Source organism: Ascaphus truei, chromosome 9, assembly GCF_040206685.1.
Source record: "Ascaphus truei isolate aAscTru1 chromosome 9, aAscTru1.hap1, whole genome shotgun sequence".
In the NCBI taxonomy this organism is placed as follows: domain Eukaryota; kingdom Metazoa; phylum Chordata; class Amphibia; order Anura; family Ascaphidae; genus Ascaphus; species Ascaphus truei.
In genome coordinates, this window is record NC_134491.1 from 4180714 (window position 1) to 4205535 (window position 24822).

The 24822-nt window shown below is 41.0% G+C and overlaps 1 protein-coding gene across 15 annotated transcripts in view; it reads left to right on the forward strand.

Moving 5' to 3' along the window:
- Positions 1-24822, forward strand: part of CDIN1 (CDAN1 interacting nuclease 1) — a 152531-nt gene that overhangs the window by 99174 nt on the left and 28535 nt on the right. Inside the window, exon 12 of one of the 15 annotated variants that reach the window (XM_075613223.1) lies at positions 18982-19006. The exons of 13 other annotated variants lie outside the window; for them this stretch is intronic. In XM_075613223.1, coding sequence (XP_075469338.1) covers positions 18982-18991 — 10 coding nt within the window. In that variant the 3' untranslated portion in view covers positions 18992-19006. Of the gene's footprint in view, positions 1-17148; positions 17224-18981; positions 19007-24822 lie in introns of those variants that run through there. One more of the 15 variants, XM_075613221.1, reaches the window with a different exon arrangement.

Here is a 24822-nt window from a genome sequence, read left to right on the forward strand (position 1 = left end):
GGTTTAAAGAAAACACATGATCAATATGTTTGCAGATCCCACTGAACGAATGTCACTTTAATCATGATTCTTCCTGGAGTGGCCTGCAATGTGCTGCTTTTCCATACCCTGCTCTGCAAAGCCGTGCAGTCCCTTCTAGTAATCAAGACTGTATCTGTATCTATCAGACACGGAATACATGGACTGTGCAGCGTTTAGTATACTGTACTATGCAGTATATTGCGTGAGAACTGTAATAACTGCTTCCCACTGTGTAACAATGTCATCTTTCTTTATATAAGTATATTGAACATTCACAGGTCAGCACCTGCTTCACACATGTTGTTTTCTTTATATTTAACTAGAGATATGTTGCAGTGTTCTTACTTTCTAAGACCAGTACTTATTTGGGAGGGGTGATGGGGAGAATATGTGAAACACCCAGTGAAACATGAGTCTTGTTCATTGTATGGTGCTGTTGAGAATCTCTGGTGTATCTACAGTATTTGTAGATAATATGTTTGCAATGATGTGGGGTCCCCGTTTCTTTATAATCCATAGTAAGAACATTTAGGATAATCTTCCCCCGCAGTACCAGCTTCTCTATTGGCATTTGGTGTGGATTAGGGGGCATATCTGGCGTCACTGTTATTATGTTTGGAGAGTTCCCTTAACGATTTCCCATGCTTTTATCCTGTATGCCAGGGACATTTTTAATTAGTTGAAACTTTTCCTTTACACTTTGTACGGCTTAATATTGCGGATTATTAATTTACATCACAGAGGTACAAAAGTTGTATTGCTCATTCAAAATGCCATGATAAAGCTGGCATAGTGTCGCAATTGAGGTTTTATTGTATTTGTAAGACAATTGCACCTTCAGACATGCAGTATGCCAGATAGTAGCAGTTAGGCTTTTTAATATTGAAAGTGTTAGACATTTTAAGGTTGGGTTCTTCTAGTGATTCAGCAACTCACAGCCATCCAACTCCCATTTTATATAGCAGAGGAAACCATGTCTGGAATATGGTAAATAAAGCATGGGGAACTCCAGACACTGGGAAGGCTTAGTGCAAGGAGGCTGGAGTGCAGAATGAGGTGTGAAATGAAATAGCCACGGAGACACCGGCTTAGCTAATAGACAGCAGTCAGATAGAATATAGCAGCGCCTCCCCTGATTGAAACGTTTGTGTGCTTGAGAGCAATGAGGGGTGCGTACATATCCGCACCTGCTAGGAAATACATTTGACGGGCACAAGAGCAGAACGCAGGCAGCAACCCAACAAGACGCATAATTGAATGCAGAGGTGTAAAAGTGAACGGACCCTTTAGAAGGATTCAAGATTGATGGCCCTTTGAGCATATTGTATTCAAGAAGTAAAAATACTAATGAATGGTTGCATAAAACAAAATGTGAATCAATACCAAATATTTACATTTATTTAATTGTGCGCTTTCATTTTGTGTGGATGGGGTTAGAGGACATTTGGGGGTAGGCAGGTTGTCGGCAACTATAATTATTAGGGCGGGTTCCAATTATCCTGGTTCTAACAATGTGAAAGTGCAAAGTAGTGTTGGAAAGAAGCCATGCATAGTATTGGTCCATGTTGCTTCACATTCATAATTGTGTCAGGTTTTTATTTCTAAATAGGCAGTATGCTAATTATTTATCTATAAAAAAAAAAAAATACTACTTTTCTTTAAAAGTTGAAAGTGTAGGTTTGTAAATAAATAGAAACGTGCCCCTATGCACCTCCTTTTTCTAAGCAATGTAACCGCGCCGTCTTATCAGTGCGTTTCTCAACCCCTCTTCCAGGTTTCACTTTTTCTGTTCCTGGATTTTTTCACCTCGTTTTTAATCTGACGGAGAAATGATTTCCCTACAGGAAAGATCATTTTACTGCCAGTATATATACTGTATATATGCACAGTTTTATTATTTTGTGTTTGTTTCTTAAATAGCAATGCCTTCCAAAGTTCATTTACAGCTCCCTCCATATGGTGATGTGGCTTCTTTTTTTCTTTTCTTTTTTTGCACTCTTTTCAACATTTCTCAAAGGTTGAAGGCACTTTTTCTATTTTGCATTTTCTTTCCCTTCTGTGATTTTCCTGGTAATCCATTTTGTCCTCATTTTTGTCCAGCCATGTGATGGTTTGTTTTTTGAGCTTCGGTATTTCCGAACTGAAAAGTGTAACAGAAATACTAAAAACATGATACAAGTAATGTGTCAGGACGAGCAGTTTGAAAATGCACAAAAATAATAATAATATTTTTGAGTTTGGCTGCAGAGGTCCTGAAACCTTCACCTTCACTTGTAATCCCTCCTCAATTCCAGAATGCGGTGACACCCCTGTCCTTTGCACCCACACTTCCTCTGTTTCATAAACTCTGTCGTTCACCAAGAGGCAATCCGCCCCAGGAGAGTGTGCGCGGACCTTGGCTGCCTGGAACAGGCATGTCTCTTCAGGTTTCGTTATTGCAGCCTGACGCCTAGTTAGTTCTTATCAGGACTAATACCATGTGAAGCACTGGGCTTCCACTCGTCACACAAGCCAACATCAAGATCTTTTCCGTCTGACGGAAATCGCTCAAGGCAGAGCAGTGTCCCTCCACGCTGCCAGAAATGCATCTTCCATAGCTCCTTCCTTGCCACTTCCAACTAGACTCACCAGTTCCAGCTCGACGCATTCCCTGCTGGTTTTGATACCTACTGTTGAATCTGCATGAAACCATTATGCATAGATTAGCTTTCAATAGTAGGGTCTGGAGAAGGGGCCTGTAGGATTTTTGCTTTTTACTCATAGTTACATTTTTATCATGAAAGATACATGGATACATTTAATTTTCAAGTAGAGAACGTCCTGAGAAGATATAGGGAGAGGAAGTGGCCCAAGATCACATGGTTTGTAAGTGTATGGAATTAAACCCGCAACTTGTTTATTTGAGGCCAACGTCTTAGGCTGCGTTTATAGTCCTGGCTACAGCGACGGCATGCAGCCGCAAAGCAACTCAATGTAGTCCGTAGCGACCACCCATAGTGACCAAAATCGCTGTATTCAAAAGATTTTGAGATTTCCAGAGACAGCCGCACCACGTGACTGGCAGCAGCCAATCACATAGCCTCTTGCCGCCAGCGACATCGCACACCAGTGTGCAACTTTGGCGACGTGTGACGTCACGGGTCGCGCCGCTGTAGCCAGTACTATAAGTGTAATCTTAACCACACCATGCCACTCTTTCTCCTGTCGGTATCAGAAGGAGAGAGAGCCCACTCAATAAACAGACTCACGGTCTTAGTAGCGGTTTCTTCTTGAGACTCATTTTGTAATGAAAACCAGTTGCCTTTAATTTAAAAGAATCGGGCAGTACATCCATAAAAGCAACATTTCAGGCCCACGGACCTCTCATCAGGTTGGCATAACGCCATCTGTTGGGCTGAAACGCCTCTTTTTTTTGGATTTATTGCCTGATTCCTTTAAATTAAAGGCAATTGATTTTCACTACAAAGTGATTTCAATGAAACTGCTACTAAGACCGTGAGTCTGTTTATTGAGTGGGTTCTCTCTCTCTCTCTCTCTCTCTCTCTCTCTCTCTCTCTCTCTCTCTCTCTCTCTCTCTCTCTCTCTCTCTCACCTCTTTTGAACAAAATTATAATTTTTTCCTATAAAGTTTTTTTTTTTTTTTTTCCCTCAGTGTGATATCTATGATTCCTATTTTTTCCTCTGTGTATCAGTAATATCTTTATATTTTTGGGGTGTAATTTGTCCAATTTAATATGTCACATCCGACAGAAACCAATAGAGATACAGGCAATAAATATGTAGGTTAAAACATATAAAGAATTTGTTCTCACCAGTATCTTTTCACCTTTCTGTTAATCAGATTTTTTTCACTACTAAAAACTGGTATTTAGTAAAAAGACACTACACACAGAGCTGGTTTCTGCGTATATCGAATGACCATGTCTTAAGCATTCCCCAGTACTGAAATGATGAAGAAATACATCACATTCCTTTTTGCTAACGTTGTTCTATTGAGAGATCAAATCTGCAATCATTATTATTTTAGCATCATTTAACTAATAGACTCCACCATAAAATAATAGAACATACAAGTTAGCACATACGGTATGGATTAGAAACCTTTTACTCCAGGGAGTTTTCCATCAGTATGGAAGATATTGCCGACATTCGGCAGTTGCTACCGGTGCGGCTGCACAGGCCCCCCCTGTGCCTTAAGGCTCTAGCTCTGGGCCGGTATCATCCTGAGCTTCTCCATGTCAATGGCAGGCTGTCATCGTGCCCCCCTGATGTCCTCTGATCCTTTGCCCCTCCTGTGATCCCTCCTGTGTCCTCCTTGATTTACTTAAGGAGGTGTTTTTTTGTTTTTTTTAATCTGGTTAGATTTTGATATCTTTGATATGTGGTGTGGCTAATTAATAATGTTTCTTTATTTTGAATCCGGAGTGCTGATTTTTTTTTTTTTTTTAATAGCCCTTTATTAGGACCCCGGTTATAGCTGCACTTGTTTAATTTATAACCGTTGATCCATAATTAGTGTGTGGGATTACTGATATATATGACTGAAATATTTGTGAGATGGTGTGTGTGTATTTAAGTTCTTTTAAAAAAACATAGTACAGGCATGCCCCGGTTTAAGGACACTCACTTTAAGTACACTCGCGAGTAAGTACATATCACCCAATAGACAAACGGCAGGTCACGCATGCGCCTGTCAGCACGTTCTGAACAGCAATATCGGCTCCCTACCTGTACCGAAGCTGTGCGCAAGCGAGGAGACTATAGAGCCTGTTACACATGCGTTATCTACATCAGTTATGCACGTATATGATGATTGCAGTACAGTACATGCATCGATAAGTGGGGAAAAGGGAGTGCTTCACTTTAAGTACATTTTCGCTTTACATACATGCTCCGGTCCCATTGTGTATGTTAATGCGGGGTATGCCTGTACACCTAATTTCCAAGCATAGGAGATAATTTATACATTAGCTGTTGATAAATACTTTATTTGGTGTTCACTATTATCAGTCCCTAGCCACGTTTTGTGGACAGTACCGATAATAGTGGCCATGGGACAGGGGGAGCTAACGGGATATCACACACGGTCCTGCATTTGCTAAAGCTGGTCCTGCAGTGTCCATCCCTCTGTTTCTGGTAACATTCTTCAGTCACTCGCCCATGATTACATAACATTGGTCATGTCTTCATTTACTGTGACCCTTCTAAAAGACATTTTTTGAGCATCCCCCAACTCTACAATACGTCACTGGCTCATAAGCCTTCCAGATATTTTGCAGCTTTGCCTTTCATCTGATAACTTGGCTATTCTATTATATTTGTATCTGTTTAAAGCATTTCTCAGATACAATTAAAGTATCACTAGCATTAGATTACCCAGGTTATTACAGGCTCTCATTTCATCTGCTTCGGAAAGATGAAAGGCTAATTGACCTCACTGGAGTTTGAACCTTTGACCTTGAGGTCATCGAAACATTTTAGGCAGGAGCTTTATAGGTGCAGTATGTAGTTCATATTGCAGTGAGTCATCCCTTTCCCTACACCAGCCCAGAGGTTTCCGCTTGTATTGTTTACATTTTTGGGAATGGAATAAGGTATTCCATAAGGCTGTATTCTGCATGATAGTCATACACACGTGATATACAAATGTGACACGAAGAAAACATTAAAGAAACCTAGAAGCTCCCATGCTGATGCTTTGCCATCAATGGGTTTAATTCTGTACATGACGTCTTGTGTATGCTCTGGTTCATGTGTCACAAAGAATTATAAAGCAAGAAACAAATCTAAACTTAAGTATGCGGAGGAAATGACAAAAACAATTCTAGATGTGAAAATGTCAAAATGGGAACATGTTCGGCTATGAAACAAAAACTCTTAATGTAAGCAAACGTAGGCTGTAAAAAAAATCTAAGCATAAAAAATGGGAATGTAAAGATATTTGGAATGTTAAAGAAAAATGGAACAAATAAGAAAATGTCAATCGATTTGTAACAACTTGGACACAGAAATAGAATTGTAATTGTTGAAAAATTAAACGTGACATTTAAGCAAAACAATATAAAAAAAACGTTTTTAAAGAGGGATTACAATATACCGGTATCTAACATTATGTTAATCTAACATTAACGTGATGTTAAAGCTGCAGTCTAAGCAATATCCTACATGTGTGTATTTTTAATATATAAATCAGTTCTATGAGAAAATACTTGTAGCATTTAAAAAAAATAAATTTAAAGACATTTTTAATGTTTCAAATGTAGGAAGCATTTTTGTTTCTATAGAAACCATTTCCACAGTCACAGCCCCTTCCCTTCTGATAGGCTCTGGCTCTTGAGCGCCGCCTTCTCTCTAGCAGTACACCAATTGTATCTAGTAACTGCCCAGTCACATGATATTGCTGGACTACATTGCCCACAATGCTGTGCAAGAACTGAATTAAATAACCCTGAGCAAGCGATCAATTGCAGGAGAACGAATCGATCTGGAACTTAGCTAATCACTTATCACTGATTGTATTGATGCAAAAATTGAATGGAAAAAATATCTCTTTTTTTTAAAACGGCAGCTTGAACTGCAGCTTTAAAGGCATGAGACACGCACAAGTATATATATATATATATATATATATAAACAGCATGCATTGGCTTGAGGATTGGCTTGTGTAATACGAGCTTGAGACAAAAGGTGGCACTGAGTGCTCATTTGCATGTCATTTCCCAGAATCCCTTGCTGCAGTGGAAGCGCTGTATGCTGGGTGACAATGGGGAAAGACAGGGTTGCAGACCTGTCTAAGACATGCAAATGAACATACAGTAATATTTACAGTTGCTATATATATATATATATATATATATATATATATGTGTATATATATATATATATATCAGCGATGTGCAGTTTGTCAGCTGTTTGTGTCTGTACTGCTATTATTACTTGTTATTTTGCTATAGCACCACCCATGCAGTACTTTAGGCCAGGGAAATAGGAACACATTACATAGATAAAAGGACTGAAGTCATCGTAAATATTAGGGATTCCCTGCGCTAAAGAGCTTACTGTCTGTAATACAAGATACTGAGAAACCGTATATAGTCATATTCGTGTTTGGCAGCTAAGCACATAGCAAGGAATGTGAGACTGAGCCACTGATTGAGCCACCTGTATTGAAGCAGGGATTTCCTGAAAACCTGACCTGTTGGGGTTTTGAGGACTAAAGTTGAGCCCTTCTGGTGTAAAGGACAAAGCAAAGGGCTACAGACATGTCCCTGCCTCCTCTGTTTAACCCTGTGCTGCCTCCAGCTGATTCCTACTTCAGCTTTTTTAAGCTGTGCATTATTAGGCATAACATCGCGGGCCCCTCTGGCAGAGACGGGGGTGCACCTGGTGTAAGACAATGAGAGCGGCAACGCCGCTGTCCTGACTTAATCAGCTGCAGAATTTGTACACTGCACGTGTCATAGCTGCAAATGTTAGCCCTTTAATAGAAGCTTGAAAAGGTTAGATCTGATAAAAGCCGTCAGCAGTGCAGGAAAGTGATTTATGAGGATGTAATGACACAAAAATGCCTCATTTATCATTCATATGCAGATAGGTTAACGTCTTCATGTCATACTTTTAAAAACCGGACCGCTTAGAATTGTCAAAATAGGTGCTTAATTACCCTTTATGCCTTTCATTCTGAATGACTTTTGTTCGAATTTTGGTCATTTTCTCTCAGATTAATTTTCACATTTTCAGATGGTTTCACTTAAAGACATTTATATTTCAGATTTTTTTCAGCTGTGCATTACCCGGCTTTTTTTGATGTTTTATTAGCTAAAGCTGCTGGGGAGGGGACGTTGCGTCTTTGCTAGTTACTTTAATTTTTGAGTTTATGTTTTGTTACAAGATAAATGGGGTGGATAAACAGCGATCATTTTGTTGTCAGTTTCTTTCTTTTAATATACCATATATTTCCCTCACAGTTTGCATATAAGAGCCATGTTGCCTTTGAGCCGAGTCCAAAACGTGGCCTATATTATTTAATGTTTTATCAAATGATCACTCTCTTTATAAGATCGAAACCTTGTTGGGGCGGAAAAATATTTATTTTCAAGAGCTGTTAAAATTAATCTGTGGTTTTTTTTTATGCCCACATTTTATTGAAACGTTTTTTCTTCCGTAGTGACGCATATCGAGGAATGTGCCAGGGCCTCCCCATATGTCCTTCCAATCTTCTGCTTCTAATTCCTTCCCTAACGCTTTCTCCAATTGTACCGTGTATGTATCTTTTACTTCAGCATCAGGGGGATCTAAGTCTATACACCGTAGACGTTACATTGGTAACTGTAGTTGCCGAACAGCACAATAACTCAAAAAGTTGTAAGATGCTTCAGTAGTGGCCCACCAAGAACAATGTGTCATCATTGGAGATATCTCCGATACTCAGAGGTACCCATACTCAATTTTTCTTTGAGGTTATCAAAAGTAATAACTGTGTTATTTTGTATGATATCTCTTAGCCAAAGTATTCCAGCAGACTTCCACCTCTTATAATCCTCCTTTTGCATGCCTGGAGGAAAGCAAGGGTTTTGGAAACGTCGGGTCATAGACAGTGGGATTTTGGTTAGGTCATATCATCTAGCAGCATAAAAGAACACGTTAGCGATGGTCAGATGCCGCAAGCTTGCGACATATCTTCTGCTTCTTGGGCAACCAGAGAATATCGCTTATTTTATTTGTTTTAAATAGTGTATCCTCAATATCTCCCCAGCTTTTAGTCATAAAGCCTGTATGCCAGAATATCTGTAGACCTAATTGAGTTGCCTTATAATATCTAACAATATTTATCATTGCAAGCCCACCCCTTTATTTGGGAATGATCAGTATTTTCTAAAACCGTATTGTACCAAGCTCCTGCAAATGAAACCTTTTTTTCTGCCTGTGCTTGTCCCATGGGAAAGAAAAAGCATACCACCCATGCAGTCTTTTCACAACAAAACAGTTCGTTGCTGAGATTGAAAACGGCAGTTTCTTAAAACGTTCCAAGTAAAACAAAAAAGGAAAGACATACTGTATCTAACAAATGAATGGAAATGAATACACCAGTAACTGATGTTTGTGACCAGATTGCCTTAAATTGGGGGCGGCCAACTCCAGTCCTCAGTGGCCACCAACAGGTCAGGTTTTACGTATATCTCTGCTTCAGCACAGGTGGTGCAGTCAATGACTGAACGCCTGATTAAGCCAGACCTGTTGGTGGCCCTTGAGGACTGGAATTAGCCACCCCTGCCTTAAATCTTCTTTAGTGGACCGTACCTTTTTAACATAGGAACCAGACGAGCTCCAAAACAGTACACACAGGTGACACGGAGAGAGAATAATTCCACATGTTTAAGAAATGTTCATTGAAGGACTGGTCTTTGGAGTCACGTTGCTTAGATTTTCTTTTATTCCAAGTCCATCATGACTGTAGCCACCTAGTTCAGGCATGTTGATATTCTGTGTTTAAAATATATATATATTTTTAATGAAATGTGTTTTAGAAGACTAAAAATAAAGATTGGAATTTGATCACCAGATGGCCGTTACAAAACAAAACATTTCAGAATTTCTATCTTTCTCCACTCACCCTGCATTATTTCTCCTTGAAGCCAGGGCAGTTCAGCACATGTCTTTTTATTTTATTTTTACAATTGAGGGTATAGATCCAGCCTGCCTGCAGAGATGTAGTGGGTAAATATAGCATCATAATGTTAAGATATTTTTGATAGATACAAGAATGTATTTATTATTTTTTTAAACTGAATAAATGTATGGAAAGGGACAGACTTGGTGAGAGAGGGGTGCTTATTTGCTATGAGTTTGTACAGAAAGATCCTGGCCACGAATTTAGGAAAAGAACCCAAGTTTTGGAAAATACCTGTCATCTGATCCCTGCATACCTTCAGCAGTGCTGAGCTGCAGTGTATTAAAAGGTTGTAATTACAGGGTAGCGGAAGGAGAACGCGGCAGTGTCTCGTAGCATGCGATCTTTCAATTGTTCAGCAAGGAATAAAAAGAGCATTCAGGCATGCTGCAGAATAACTGGCAGAGATCTGCAGGCGCAGGGCTCTTTGTGAGGCTTTTTAAAGACCTTTCAGGGAATTACATTTAATTAACACAAAAATAAGTGTAAGGAAGAAAGAGCCCTCGTTTCAGGGAAATGTAAAGTGTTATAAAATTTCATAATGTTAATACATTAGTAATGTGACCAGAATAGGCGACAGCGGAGAAGCGATGATGTTTGACTCACGCAGTACTTATTCAGAGAAATATTTGTCTTTCTCTTTACTTTTTTGAAGGGTAACTTAATGTCTTTAATACTTTTATCCCCGTTGTGGAAATTACAAATGAAGCTTGACATAATGTTTCCTCCTGCTTTGCCGAGAGGTGCTGCATGTGCAACGTACAGACTTGTATCTGCTCAAATAGTTCTGAATGTCTCTGCACAGTGGCTGGTGAACAGATTTTATCTTTCACGGTTTTAGTTATTAAGTTTGTGACACCAATGTAACCTATTATTTGGTCATTATGAGCTTTATTCTTTTTAGGTTCTTGGAAATCTGAGGGGCTCAGCTTTGTTTCACCTGTCTCACTTCCAGGAATTGTTCTATGAAACTCCCACTAATCACTTGAGGAATATGGGCCAAAGAGCCTCTGATTACACTTGGAAAGGTTCAGTTTGGATTGGGTCCTGCCCTTGTTGGGTTCTGCAGGGCTTTGAGCCCTTCTTCAGTTTGGGTTGAGTTTGGCAAAGTTCTGAGCCCTTATTCCATTTTAATTGGGTTCTGCAAAGCTCTGATCCCTTGTTTGGGTTGGGCTCTGCAAAGTTCTGAGCCTTTGTTCAGTTTGGACTGGGTTCTGCAAAGCGCGAACCCTTGGTTGGGTTGGATTCTGCAGAGTTCTGAGTCCTCATTCAGTTTGGGCTGGGTTCTTCGGAGCTCAGCTTTTTTCAGGTTGGCTTCGGCAGAACGCTGAGCCCTTGTTCAGGTTGGCTTCGGCAGAACGCTGAGCCCTTGTTCAGGTTGGCTTCGGCAGAACGCTGAGCCCTTGTTCAGGTAGGCTTCGGCAGAACGCTGAGCCCTTGTTCAGGTTGGCTTTGGCGGAGATCTGAGCCCTTGTTCAGGTTGGCTTCGGCAGAACGCTGAGCCCTTGTTCAGGTTGGCTTCGGCAGAACGCTGAGCACTTGTTCAGTTTGGCTTCGGCAGAACGCTGAGCCCTTGTTCAGGTTGGCTTCGGCAGAACGCTGAGCACTTGTTCAGGTTGGCTTCGGCAGAACGCTGAGCACTTGTTCAGGTTGGCTTCGGCAGAACGCTGAGCCCTTGTTCAGGTTGGCTTTGGCGGAGATCTGAGCCCTTGTTCAGGTTGGCTTCGGCAGAACGCTGAGCCCTTGTTCAGGTTGGCTTCGGCAGAACGCTGAGCCCTTGTTCAGGTTGGCTTCGGCAGAACGCTGAGCCCTTGTTCAGGTTGGCTTCGGCAGAACGCTGAGCACTTGTTCAGGTTGGCTTCGGCAGAACTCTGAGCCCTTGTTCAGGTTGGCTTCGGCAGAACGCTGAGCACTTGTTCAGGTTGGCTTCGGCAGAACGCTGAGCCCTTGTTCAGTTTGGCTTCGGCAGAACGCTGAGCACTTGTTCAGGTTGGCTTCGGCAGAACTCTGAGCCCTTGCGTATGGATATTTGTGGTTCATATTCTGTGCTGCACACAAACAATACACCGTTTTGTGTGACGTGCCATTTGGACAATCGGGATGCATTTTCCTGACAATGAACATGCTTTTCTATACAGTGATACTAAAAAAATCTGTGTCCTAGGTGTGCAATAATATACAACCGGTATTGGCGTACTAACCAACATGTAAATCTTGCCAACAACAACATATTGTCTGTAAACTTGCATTGAGGTAAGGAAACTTTCTTAATAAAGTTAGTACTGTATAAAGACTATGCACAGTACCCTGGAGTTTCTTAAATAGATATGGTTGACCATGGTTACGGTTTAGGCTTAGTGTTACTGTTATACTGCAGCATGTTCACTTACAAGTGAGTGGTCTAGAACGCTGAATGTGTCTTTAACGCTCTGTTTGTATTTGCACCCGGCTACATATCTCTGCATTGAGCTGATATGAGCATTAGAGCTTTGATTTGCAAAGCGTTTGGGGGGAGAGAGGCATAATACAAGAAAGCCGAGTGCATTAGTCCCAAGCATAAAGCATCCAGAACTGGCTGTCACTGTTTCAATTAGATGAAACAAGGCCGAACACTAATGAAAGCTGACTCTCTCATTAACATTCTGAAAGGTACAGGATACATGTCTGAAAGGGAAGCCTGGTGGGGAAAGCACGATTTGTTTTCCCTGCTTTGGCAGATAGAATAGTGCAGTCTCACCTACTTCTGCAATATTATGTGCTGTTATATTATCTTTTACAGCGCTGTTAATGTCCACTATTTGGAAAGGAGCTTGCCTCGTGGTTACACTGGTCTGTTACTAGCCTTTACTTTTCACATTTTTTATCTTTGATCACAGATTTTATTGTAATAGCAGACATTTTCAAAATTTCAAACGGTTTCAAAAACACTTTTCTGGGTGTTATTAAAACTGGCAACCTTGTGAAAGAAAAGAGCACTACACAACCAACCCCCCCAAATAATAGGTGTGATGTTCCAGAAACACAAGTTATCCTGATTCTTGATATACTTGATCTTCCTTCCTTGACCACTGCTGTGATTTTTGTAAATACAGTACTGTTATAACTCAATCCTAAAATCACATCAGAATTATCCATCGTAACTAGGAATTCCCTCGCTAATTATTTCCTTGGTTAGGAAACCTCTTAATGCATCAACATAAGAGATCTCCTACTGTCTCTGTACGTTCTCCCTACTACATACTTACCACTTAGATTGTAAGCTCCTCGGGGGAGGGCCTCCTTTTCCTAATGTTACTTTTCTGTCTCACGCACTTACTCCCATTATGTGTTATTTTATTATGTCACGTGTATTACTGCTGGGACGCGCTTTGTACATGGATGGCGCTATGTAAAGAAAGCTATACTTACATCTTTATAAATGTAGTTACCGGTAATATACAATAAGCCCCATCTGAAAGAAAAATGTCTTTCCCTACAGTGGTGGCAGTGGTGCGATTTAAAATATTTATTTTGGAGTGATATGTATGTATGTATGTCGTTATTTGTATAGTGCTATTAATGTACATAGCGATTCACAGCAGTAATAGTTACAATCATATAAATAATAAGATATAAATAACACAAAGGGAATAAGTGCTTCAGAGTTAAAAGTACCATTTAGGAAAAGGAGTCCCTGCTCCGATGAGCTTACAATCTAATTGTAATTATCTTATGTAATAACATCGTAGATGGTTGGATGTCGTGCTTCATACTCCCAAATGTTATATTTCATGAGAGACGGTCCCACACAATACATACTGCTTTAACAAGTCTTATTTAAATCAGGACTCTTTTTTTTTTTTTTACATACCTAGTGTAGCAGTCTGGTTTATATTGGTTAGTTAGTGCCTTAGCTATTTAGGGGAATCTGTGTCAAGGCAACATTGGGGCAAAAAATGTGCACCATATGCATCAAAGGAAACCAACCCCATTGAAAATATTTTTTTTTTAATTTGATGCATCTTATACAGTGTGCTTTGCCACAGAAGTGTCACACAAGTCCAAAATATTTGTAAAAATCAAAGGCTCTTAGTATTTTTAGCATACAATTTTGCTACAGTTGTATAACTGGTCCCTCTGATGTTTTCTATAAATAGTGCTTGTGTTATATAGTGGCTTAAATAGTGTCATTTAAGCCATGTTCACTATTCTCTAATACAGGTGGGCGCAAGACTTTCCAGGGGGGTGCGGCAGTTGTAGAGGCCCCACTCTCTTCCCCAAGGTATTTAAATGAAAAGCCCGGGGATCGCGTGAGGCCTCTGCAACTTCCCTTAACTTGTCTTCGGCATGACGGCGTGGGGTCATGTAACGTCATTTGACGCCGAAGACAAAGTAAGAAGGGGCGTGCGAGCAGCGAGGGGGGCGCAGCGGGGAAAGTTTGCGCACCCCTTCTCTAATGTATATTTTTTAACATTCGCAGCATTTAGAAAACAGATCCTGACTTACACGGCCTGAAAAGTCAATATCGCAATTATTCTACATCTCTTCTGTAACAGCTCTTCAATTTAATGAGCTGGTAATTAAACATAATTGTTTAAATGAAAGCAGCCCACCACCAAGCCCCCAGAAAAGGCAAGATTACTTTGCTTCGTTGTTTTAATTTGTTTTACTTTTTTTGTTTTCTCAAAGTATGTTAGAATGCATTTTTTAAGTTGTTCAGAGGCGCAAAATCCATCAAGAGAAGAAATGAATATGTAGATAGGCGAGCTCATATAATGTGGAGGTCACTATACCCACATCCTCAGATCGCAGGGACTCCCAGCGACCAAATACTCAGATCAGAGATCTCACCTCCTGGGAAAATTACAGAGAGAGAGGCAGAGCCCTGTAAGCCGTTTACTGAATAAGACGCGCAATTAAAAATGGAATCGCACTCACAATCTACCCAAATAAAGCAAGCTCTGGGTGTTGTTAATTCAGGAATCCTGCGCCCTTCTTCCAATTTGGGGGGGGGGGCTCAAATATTGGGAGCTACTACTTTAGGGGCTTATTTTATGTCTGCTGAAGAGGTTCAATGGATCATTTCGGCTGAAAATGGCATGATTGGCTGCTCTGCAAGATATAAAATATGCTCCTTGGTGTCAGTGACAATAGTGGTAGCGAGGTTTCACCCAGCTTTTAACAGGGGGTTTGCTGAGTTTCCTCAGCTACTTGAACAGCACCAACTTTTGTCAAGCCTCATTTAAAAGTCACAGATTGAAACCCTATTAGGGCTCCAGCAGGAATGCTGAAAGCTTGGGTTCTCAGTGAAGGAGCGAGGCCATCCCCGTGTAATTCATCTGTTTGATCTGCATTTCTGATGTTTCATCCCCCCCCTTTTAAAAAAAATAAAATGTAAGGCATCCAGAACACGTAGCCCTTTAACAGCACCACAACCCGCCAACAAATCCCAGCATGCTGAAAGTTGTAACACTTTGTTAAGAGTTTAGTTGACTTTCCTGTTAGCCTCCTTGTCAACTTTAACCTCCAACCTCCTTCCGCATGCATCATTGCAAATAAAACTGCTGCGCTTTGACAAGAGGATATAAAGTCAGGAGGCCATGAAACAGAAATCGCAGCCTGATTTCACGAAGCTAAACTTAAATTGAACACAACGCCGTCTTTGCACAAGACCTTCAATAGGAAGTCAAACACTCACCCGTATCGCTGTAGTTTTGATAATCCCTTCTTTAATAGAAAGAAAAATAAGAAGTATACATAATAAATGATGTTTGACAACTGGAATTCAGTGGTCTCGTTACGGCTTGTCTGTGACTATTACACAGATTTCTGGTCCTCATTTTAAAGTGTATTCTTTCCAGCCAACTTCATGTGATCTTCTTATAAACATGGTATTTTATATACAGAGTTTAACACAAGTTTTTAGAACAAGATTAAGGCGAACCAGATGGGCTAAAAAAAAAAAAACAACATCTTTGTTGTGCTCTTGATGGCTCACCAATTGACCGAGGGCTTCTCACTGCAAATGTTTTTTTTTGTTTGTTTTTTTTAAACCTTTTCCCCCCTTATTTTTCTCAGTGATTTTTGGCTAAATAATAAGCAGTAACCAAAACAAGCGGGGACCAGCAGTGAAAGGACTTTGATCCGTCTAAAAATCAAAGTAACACTAATTCCAAGGGCTCTGGGCAGTCCGCGTTATTAAAGGTTGTTTCTTTGCAATAAGGAATTATAATGCTGACTATCTGTACACTTTTCTCTTTTGCTGTGATATGTGAGTAGACAAATTGGCTGTAGTTTTGCTCTCAGAAGATACTGTAGGTAAAGCGTGTGGCAATTATTTAGTTCTAATTCCTGTGGGTGATATTTAATGTCTGTGTGTAAGTGACCTGTAGTTGCGATGTGACTTCAGTGAATTCACAATGGCTAAGTTCAGGAGGAGGCAGTGACTTTTCCTAAAGTATGTAATGTATCCTTACATTGGAAATGTCATCTTTATCTTGCCCACATGCATCTTGCTGTGGTCGTCTCCCATTCTACCACTCTGTGTTGACGACTTTTAAATAAAAACAAATAATGATGCTGTCGATAAAAATGAGGTACTTTTAGAACCATTCGAAAAATATTTCCCTTGTTTGGCAGCAGATTTTATTACCTGCCATGCTACACTGATAAACACAGTTTAATAAATCTCCAAGTCAGACTGCCTTAGTGCAAAGTCAAGTAAGTCTTTCAAATGCTCCCAAACGTACGTCTGAGGGCACTGAGCAGTGCTTCGGAACAGAGAGAGTACAGTGTGCGTGTGTGATGTAGCCAGCATTCTGTGCACAGACCAAATCACTGACTTCCAATCCTTTGTTAACAATCTAAATAGTGGCAACTCTACAACTTCAAAGCCAGTCAGCTCAGTATGTTTATGCCTCCAATATGTCAAGGGCTTAAACATAATGTTTTATGTATATTGCCATTATGACAGTTGAAAAGGCTAAAAAAAAAAAAAAGCAAGAAAGCAATTATATAATTGCTTGAAAGAATTATGCATGGGGATGGAGGCTTTTCAGGAACGCCAGAGCAGCCTTAATTATTATATCACCTGAAGTCGAGCAGTAAAATTATGTCCCAATTATTTGTGATAAGCAATTAAGCCTCATGTTACCAGGCATGAAAGAAATTCCTCTAATATTGTTTTCCTTTCGGAATCAGGCGGGGAAAACAGACTGCTTTTCTTTTTCTGCGTATGTCAGGGAAGGGAGCGTGGGCTGGGGGAGGGAGGGGATCATTCTCCTTTTTACAGGCATCTTTCATTATTTTGCAGATGATACAGTGGGAATGTTGTTTGTTCTTCACGTTCGCTAAGGTGATGTGCTCTGCAATTCTAATCTTTCTGCTCCCTGTCCCTCACACCAGCAGGCTGTTTGAAGCCAAGAATTTTTTTTTCCCTTTCTTTACCATAGCAATATTGACAGTGTTTCTGTTTGCAGGATGACAGCAAAGAACGGGAACAGTAATTATTGAAATTGCTGACGTGTTTAGAACATTGATGAAAAAGAGAGAGGGGAAAAAATATATATACACAGTGTACATAAGAAATACACACAAACAGGCTTGTACAGTGACTAAGCATCATAAAATCCATTTATACAAAAGGACTGTAGACTTTCTTGCAGTTGTATTTGTAGCTTTCTGACAGCATGGTATGGTCAGAGCTAACAGCTCTCTGCTCCTATTTGCTGAAGCTTGGAACCTTCACCTTGGTAAGTGCAGGTTGAGCACACTGCGTATATACATTTTGATGGCCTGCTTGCAGTCTGTACAGAAGGAATTTATACGTACAGTAGCTCTGATAAAGAATGTTACCAGTAGGAATGTATCACAGCTCTCTCTTTGTATGTGTATATTGTTCTCGTTTCACCCCTTTCTCATGGATTGAAGTTAAGTATACAGGAGCCTGCTTGCTTCTTGCTGTCAACAGGCTCTGAATTTAGTGAGTATTTGCCTGCTGTGACAAGGCAGGATTAACATCCCAGCGATCACCCAGGCCCCAAACCCTGCAATTTAATAGCTTTTTAGGTTCTCTTCTTTTTCTAAACAGCAATTAATCTCATTTTAGCACAATTTTCTCGTTTCTGAAGTCCCCTCATTGAGGAGCTGTTTTGTTCATATTTGGCTTCATCTCCTCTGCATAGTCATTAGAGTCTCCAATTAATGTCACCTTTAGCTGAAGAGTGCTCATTTTTATTGAGAAAATGACAGTTGCTACCATGAGCAGTGTAGTGTAATATACATTAATTGCCCCGTAACACTGGTAATTACGAGTGCCGTCATGCCTAGACAAGACTAGTGCCGCACCAGAGTAGTTATTAGGCAGAAGGGCCAGTCCCGTTTTCTGTTTCTCATTTCTGTTTAACCCCTTACCTGACAGAAAAGGGGTTTAAAACATGCGCATGCAGCTATGAATCTGAGACAGTAGCTGGAAGATGCCAGCACCAATTTTCCTCCAGCATCTTCCAATATATATTTTTTTAACATTTTTTTCTTTTTTAAATAAATGTAAAAAAATGTGCACGTCACTCAAGTCTGTGGTCGGCAGGAGACAGAGGGCTGCAGGCTCCTATAACCTCCATATCTTTTTATTAATTGTATAAAGATATCCTCATTTCCTAATGCACCAGCAGAACAGCTTGAATCCCCCCCACACTGTTATAACACAAGCCCTTGTGTCTCAACCTTTGTGTCTGTTTCTATCTCCCTATCCTGGTTTGATTGCAAGCGCTTTAGTGCAGGAATGGTCCTTTCCAATTAGGCCCATATGTACTAAGCAGTCTTCTGCCATAAGATACCTTCTAGCACTAAAAGACACCTTACAGCCCATTCACTTGAATAGACTGTAAGATGTCTTATGGCAGATGAATAATTGCGTCACAGAAACACTCAAAGCACAAGGCTCCCCTCAGACATGTAAAAGAAAAAATACATACATCGTGCAAACGTGTAAAAAAATGATAAATAAAGTTCCATATTTTACACGTTTGCACTATGTATGTATTTTTGCTTTTACATGCCTGAGGGGAGCCTCGTGCTTTGAGTGTTTCTGTGACGTCCTTCTGAGGTTTTGGGAAACACATACCACTAGCTGCATCTCCCTTTATGATGATATTAATTTGTATTTAATCACTGGATTATTATTAGGAGATTTGGGTTTGCGCTTCATTCCTGTATCACCCAGAAGAATAATTGTGTAGGGACTTATTCTATATCCAGAGAAGCGGCTTGTCTGGATGTTTTCATGTGAAATTCCACGTTGACTTTAATAGGGAATGTTAACCCAAAACAGCCTGATCGGCCGATACGGGAGATAAGAAAAAGCCCCTGGGAGGCTCAGACTCCCGATCAGCATGCCAGTGGCCAGTGAGTATCCCATGCCAGTGAGTATCCCATGCCAGTGGCCAGTGAGTATCCTTTGCCAGTGAGTATCCCATGCAAGTGAGTATCCCATGCCAGTAGCCAGTGAGTATACCATGCCAGTGGCCAGTGAGTATCCCATGCCAGTGAGTATCCCATGCCAGTGGCCAGCGAGTATCCCATGCCAGTGAGTATCCCATGCCTGTGGCCAGCGAGTATCCCATGCCAGTGGCCAGTGAGTATCCCATACCAGTGAGTATCCCATGCCAGTGAGTATCCCATGCCAGTGAGTATCCCATGCCAGTGAATATCACATGCCAGTGAGTATCCCATGCCAGTGAGTATCCCATGCCAGTGAGTATCCCATGCCAGTGAGTATCCCATGCCAGTGAGTATCCCATGCCAGTGAGTATCCCATGCCAGTGAGTATCCCATGCCAGTGGCCAGTGAGTATCCCATGCCAGTGAGTATCCCATGCCAGTGGCCAGTGAGTATCCCATGCCAGTGAGTATCCCATGCCAGTGAATATCACATGCCAGTGAGTATCCCATGCCAGTGAGTATCCCATGCCAGTGAGTATCCCATGCTAGTGAGTATCCCATGCCAGTGAGTATCCCATGCTAGTGAGTATCCCATGCCAGTGGCCAGTGAGTATCCCATGCCAGTGGCCAGTGAGTATCCCATGCCAGTGAGTATCCCATGCCAGTGAGTATCCCATGCCAGTGGCCAGTGAGTATCCCATGCCAGTGAGTATCCCATGCCAGTGGCCAGTGAGTATCCCATGCCATTGTGTATCCCATGCCAGTGAGTATCCCATGCCAGTGAGTATCCCATGCCAGTGCGTATCCCATGCCAGTGGCCAGTGAGTATCCCATGCCAGTGAGTATCCCATGCCAGTGGGTATCCCATGTCAGTGGGTATCCCATGTCAGTGGGTATCCCATGCCAGTGAGTATCTCATGCCAGTGAGTATCCCATGCCAGTGGCCAGTGAGTATGCCATGCCAGTGGCCAGTGAGTATCCCATGCCAGTGGCCAGTGAGTATCCAATTGAAGCAGATTTGTTCCCACTTTTTTTATTTTATTATTGTTATTGCTCACAAAACATTTCCTACCACCTGCCTCAGACAGCAAAGGGTTCCTTCCCAAGCATTTTGGTAAAGCCACAGGAAGCCTGCACACATTATTTTGCTTTCGAAAAATTATCACATTCAGATTCTGAACAACAACCATTTAATGATATGTTGTAAAACCTGAACTTCTGTGATAGGAAACAGCAGTCATGTTTTAAACGGTGTGAATGCCTAAAAAATACAATAAAAAAATATTGGGAGGGGGGTTGGGGGTGGAAGTGAGAGAGAAAAGGTCAAGAAAGTTCTGCAGAAGGTATAAAAAAACTTGTTCAAAGAACCAAATAACCAAAAAAGGAAAATGTTGAGTCCTGCAGAGGTGTAGGAAGAGCTGCAGTAGAGTGCGCTACTGAAAATGCAACCACAGCTTCAAGCTGGCGAATAACAGAGACCTTTGTTTTATCTTACTGATAACACCTGCTTTAGGCAATCGTCTCTCTATTTCTCTCTAGCCATCTCCCTAAATGAATTTTGTCACAGCCTTTCACATTCTATGGCAGTGATGAGCTAATGGAAGTGGATAGCACAATTTGTGCTGAGCAGGTCCTGATTTCCAGTGCACAGCTGAGGATAGTTCATAGCCCAGCCCGGGAAGAGAGGGCCTCATGATACAGCTGATTTCCCCATTACCTATCATTAACAGGGGAGACGCACTGGTGTTTATCTGTTTGTATTGGTGCACGGCTATCGAATTGTTTATGACAGGACTAATTGGGGTAATTGCAGAGACCGAAATTACCTGTCAGCTGTTTGTTACCACACTCCCTTCCTCTCTGACAAACGATGACAAGTGAGGGACCCCGTAGCATTACTCATGATGGCTTTTCCGAGTGGTAATAAGGACAACAGGGGCCCAGGCTAATTTGACACGGACTGCCTTCACATCAAGTAGCCGGCTAAGTGACTTGTCAGCTGGGGAGAAAGAGGGAAGGTAACTGGTTTCCCCATGGTAAGTGAGACAGGAGGGAGAGAGATGCCTTCCGCCTGGGGAGGGAGAAGAGGCCTCAGCTTTGTGAAGTCTTTTAGAACAATCTAGGTGGGAATAGAGCCTCAGGACCAGGTAACCCGTTTTAGAATGGAGATCAGAAGTCTCAGGAGATGAGTAGAGAGGTAAAAAAATATGACAGGATTGGCAGATGTCAAGGAGCTGATAGAACTGGGATTTATTAGGGGCAATACCATTTTATTTCTCAGTTACTGTTCCACACAGAACATCGTAGTCTTTCTCTTCATGCTGCTTTCTTTTTCGTTTTTAATTTTACTCCCTCCCTTTCTCTCTTCCCACTTTCAAACTTCCTCCTTTCTTTTTCTCTCTTCCGAACTCTAGTTCTCTCACCTCACCCCACTCCTTTTCACTCTCCAGCCTTCCTCCCCCTGTCTCTCTTAGCTTCCCTCTGTTTCTTTTTCATCCCCCCCTTCTCTCTCACTCTGTCTCTCCCTCTCACTTTGTATTTCTCTTTCTCACTCCCTGAAGAAGTGTATGGGTGGAACTCATCAGGAGACACTGAAGCATGAAATGATTTCCCCTCTGCATGCAGCTGTAATATAACCTGTCCCACCGAGGTCCACATCCAGGAGGTTTTATTAGAGAGATTTATTCCCTTGGCCCCATCAAAACAAAACAGATGCAGGAGGAGAGGAGAGGCACATCCCATACACAGGGCTCAATGAGAATACGGATAGTGCTGTACAACCTCTCACCTGTGGGCCTGTTGCACACATCTGTTTGAGTTCTGTATGTGATCAGCATGCCTCACATGTCCTGTCCCGCTCACAGACACGTACTACATAATATATCTACTTCACTTCTGTTTTTTCCTGTAGGATGTCCTACTACACAGCCAAACTGAGCTAATGACAACACAATGTTTATTGGGTTAAATCTGGTTGATCTTTTTATTAAGGAATCTCTTGTTGCTAGTTTATCCATCTGTCTATATATTATGTATTCTTATATATATTAAAATATGTTAAATAAACTAAAGGTGCTAATGTACACAGGACAGCCTTAGTTTGGACGGGTCTTTACAGAAACTCATATGTCGGGAATAACTAGAAACCAAAAAAAACAACTTGTAAAATCACCAGAACCACGTATTCCTTTACATAAAATATCTCAGAATCCATGTTTAGAACAACTAAAGGACTAATCTATCTTCAGGATATTTCTGATTTCTGTAAGCCTGTCCCGGCTGAGCTTTCCAAATGTCAATAGCTTTAAAAGACATGCAACCTGCCATAAGGGGTTATCTGGTGCTTGTCATGGTTCAGTGATGCTATAATAGAATCCTGAAGGCCGTAGCCTGCGCTTTTAGTTCAAAATAACCATTGCAAAAAGTAAAAGAAAACTGAGCGCAAGGTGCAACGCTGGGGTGGCCAACAGGCCAGGTATTGGGGATATCCCTGCTTTAGCACAGGTGGTGCAGTCTTCCATTGAGCCACCTGTGCTGAAGCACCAGTGGCCATCCCTGGTATAAAGTATCACCTGTTTATGGGCAGTGTGCAGCATCGGTGGCCTCGTAAACCTCAAGTTTGATCTCATTGTCTTTTTTATTGGCATGTCCCTTCTTTTAGTTCAGGGCCCTCATCTCTCCCTCCTTTACTTCCTTGAGGCCATATAGGCAAAAGATTAGCACATCCCAATTCTGGTTCAGTTTTGTCGATGGACAAAACCAAGTTCAGATGTTGGCTGATAACCGAGCATTAAAATGTTTTCCTGAGTCTAAATGGGCTGATAAATATGTAATATAACTCATCTGTGTGGAAGTTAAATGTAAAAATGCTTATTTACCAAGGAATAAACTGTCAATGTAAGAACTTGTAAAGTACTTTATCACAGCATGCAAGTGAAATCAATACAAGATTGCCTGAGGAATATTATTGATGACCCTAACCCACACGCTGCTTTTATCACCTTGTATTTGAGCATGATCATTTGGTTTCCTTTTTGAATTAATTAGTTTGCTTTGGTTGGCTGTAAATACAAAGCTTAGCTAATAGAAGACACTTGTCTTGGAGAAGCCTACAACATCCGTATTTCCTTTAGGATCAATCAGCCATTAAATAACCGATTGAACTTTCTGTTTTTCCAACTAATTTATTTTTGGAAGTGCATCAGGGTTTGATTTCTCTCCCTCTACTGGCCTCCCTCAACCAATTTAGCAAAAGCAGACCAGGAGCGAAGACTGACCCCTCCAATACCAAAGGGGACCTAGAGCAAGATGACTTAATCTCGCTGTGATCTCCTCTATGTTGTTACAATATCCCCAAGTCCTGGATTTCAATCTCTGGACCATGTGTTTTCTTTAAGGCCTCTCCCACATGTTGCTGGTTTAGGTGCTTTGCTGTCTTTTGCAGAAACCCCAACAAGGTTTCTGTTAGGTCAAGGGTCTGAAGTCAGCATCTCACTCTTGCAAACTACAAGCCCAATTTAAAACATCCCACTGATTTTAGACCTCTTTCAACTGCTGATTAGATTAGCTCTACATTTGTCAACTGCACTGATATGAATACTTAACCTTTAAACTCTTGAGTCTTTATTTATCTCTGGGTTTTTTTGTAAATGTATTTTCACTAACCCCAAAAGTTTTTTCCCATTACAATTTACCTTTGCTGGAGAGAAAAATATGCCGCCATTGAGATTTTTATTTTATGTTTTAAAACAACTAGTTGGCCGTTTTGGAATATCTCCTGTGTTATTCCCTATGTTAAAAAATGCACCTGTCACAAAAGCATCATTTAAAGTATATTTTATTATTTGTTGATTTTTTTTATTTAATTTTGTAGGTTAGAATATTTCTACAAAACATCAAGCGATAATAAGACTAATACAAACTGAGAAACATACAAAGAATGTAGCCTGGCTGAATACCTTTAATGCCATACATGTCTCTAAATGTTACTGCACTTCTAGATTTAAAGCAGCAAAACACGTGAAATCTTATATATTTTTTTAAATATATCAGTTATGTAGTATTAAATAGTGATTGAAAATTTTTTTTTTTTATTCAACGCTTAATACCATTTTTAATGAGTTTTAGAAGATACTTTGATTTCTGTAGCAGGCTTTAGCCACCTCCCCAGCAGTGCAAGATTGTTTGTGATCATTTGTTGCCAATATTCCCAGCAGTTTGAGCTGTAACCTAACAATAGATAATGTTACTGTAGCGATATAAGGATACATTGTAGCTGCTGAGTTACACTAACTGAAGCAACCATTATGTTAGGCACACCATAAAGATATGTACAGATTTATAAAAGGAGCACCAAACGATTGCCAGCTTAGACCTCGGACACTGTACAGGCGGTCGCGCGTGACATCACACGCGCCTGTACTTGCTGAAATCTGTGTTCTGCCGTGTTGAGCGATGGGGGGCATGGCGGGGGCGTGCCCATGAGGTCAAGTTAGCAGTTCGCCCTCATTGACTGAACCGCGCATGTGTCCCGGCCGCCTCGGCGCTCACATGCGCGGGCGCACTATAGACGCGCATTGGCCTATATTGGTTTGGATTAGACACTCGCGCCGTCGGATACACTATCAATGCGGCCTTCGGTAATAATGTACAATTGTCACATGCTTTACATATACAAATAATAAGGAAAAAGGGGGCATGAAGTATTAGTGC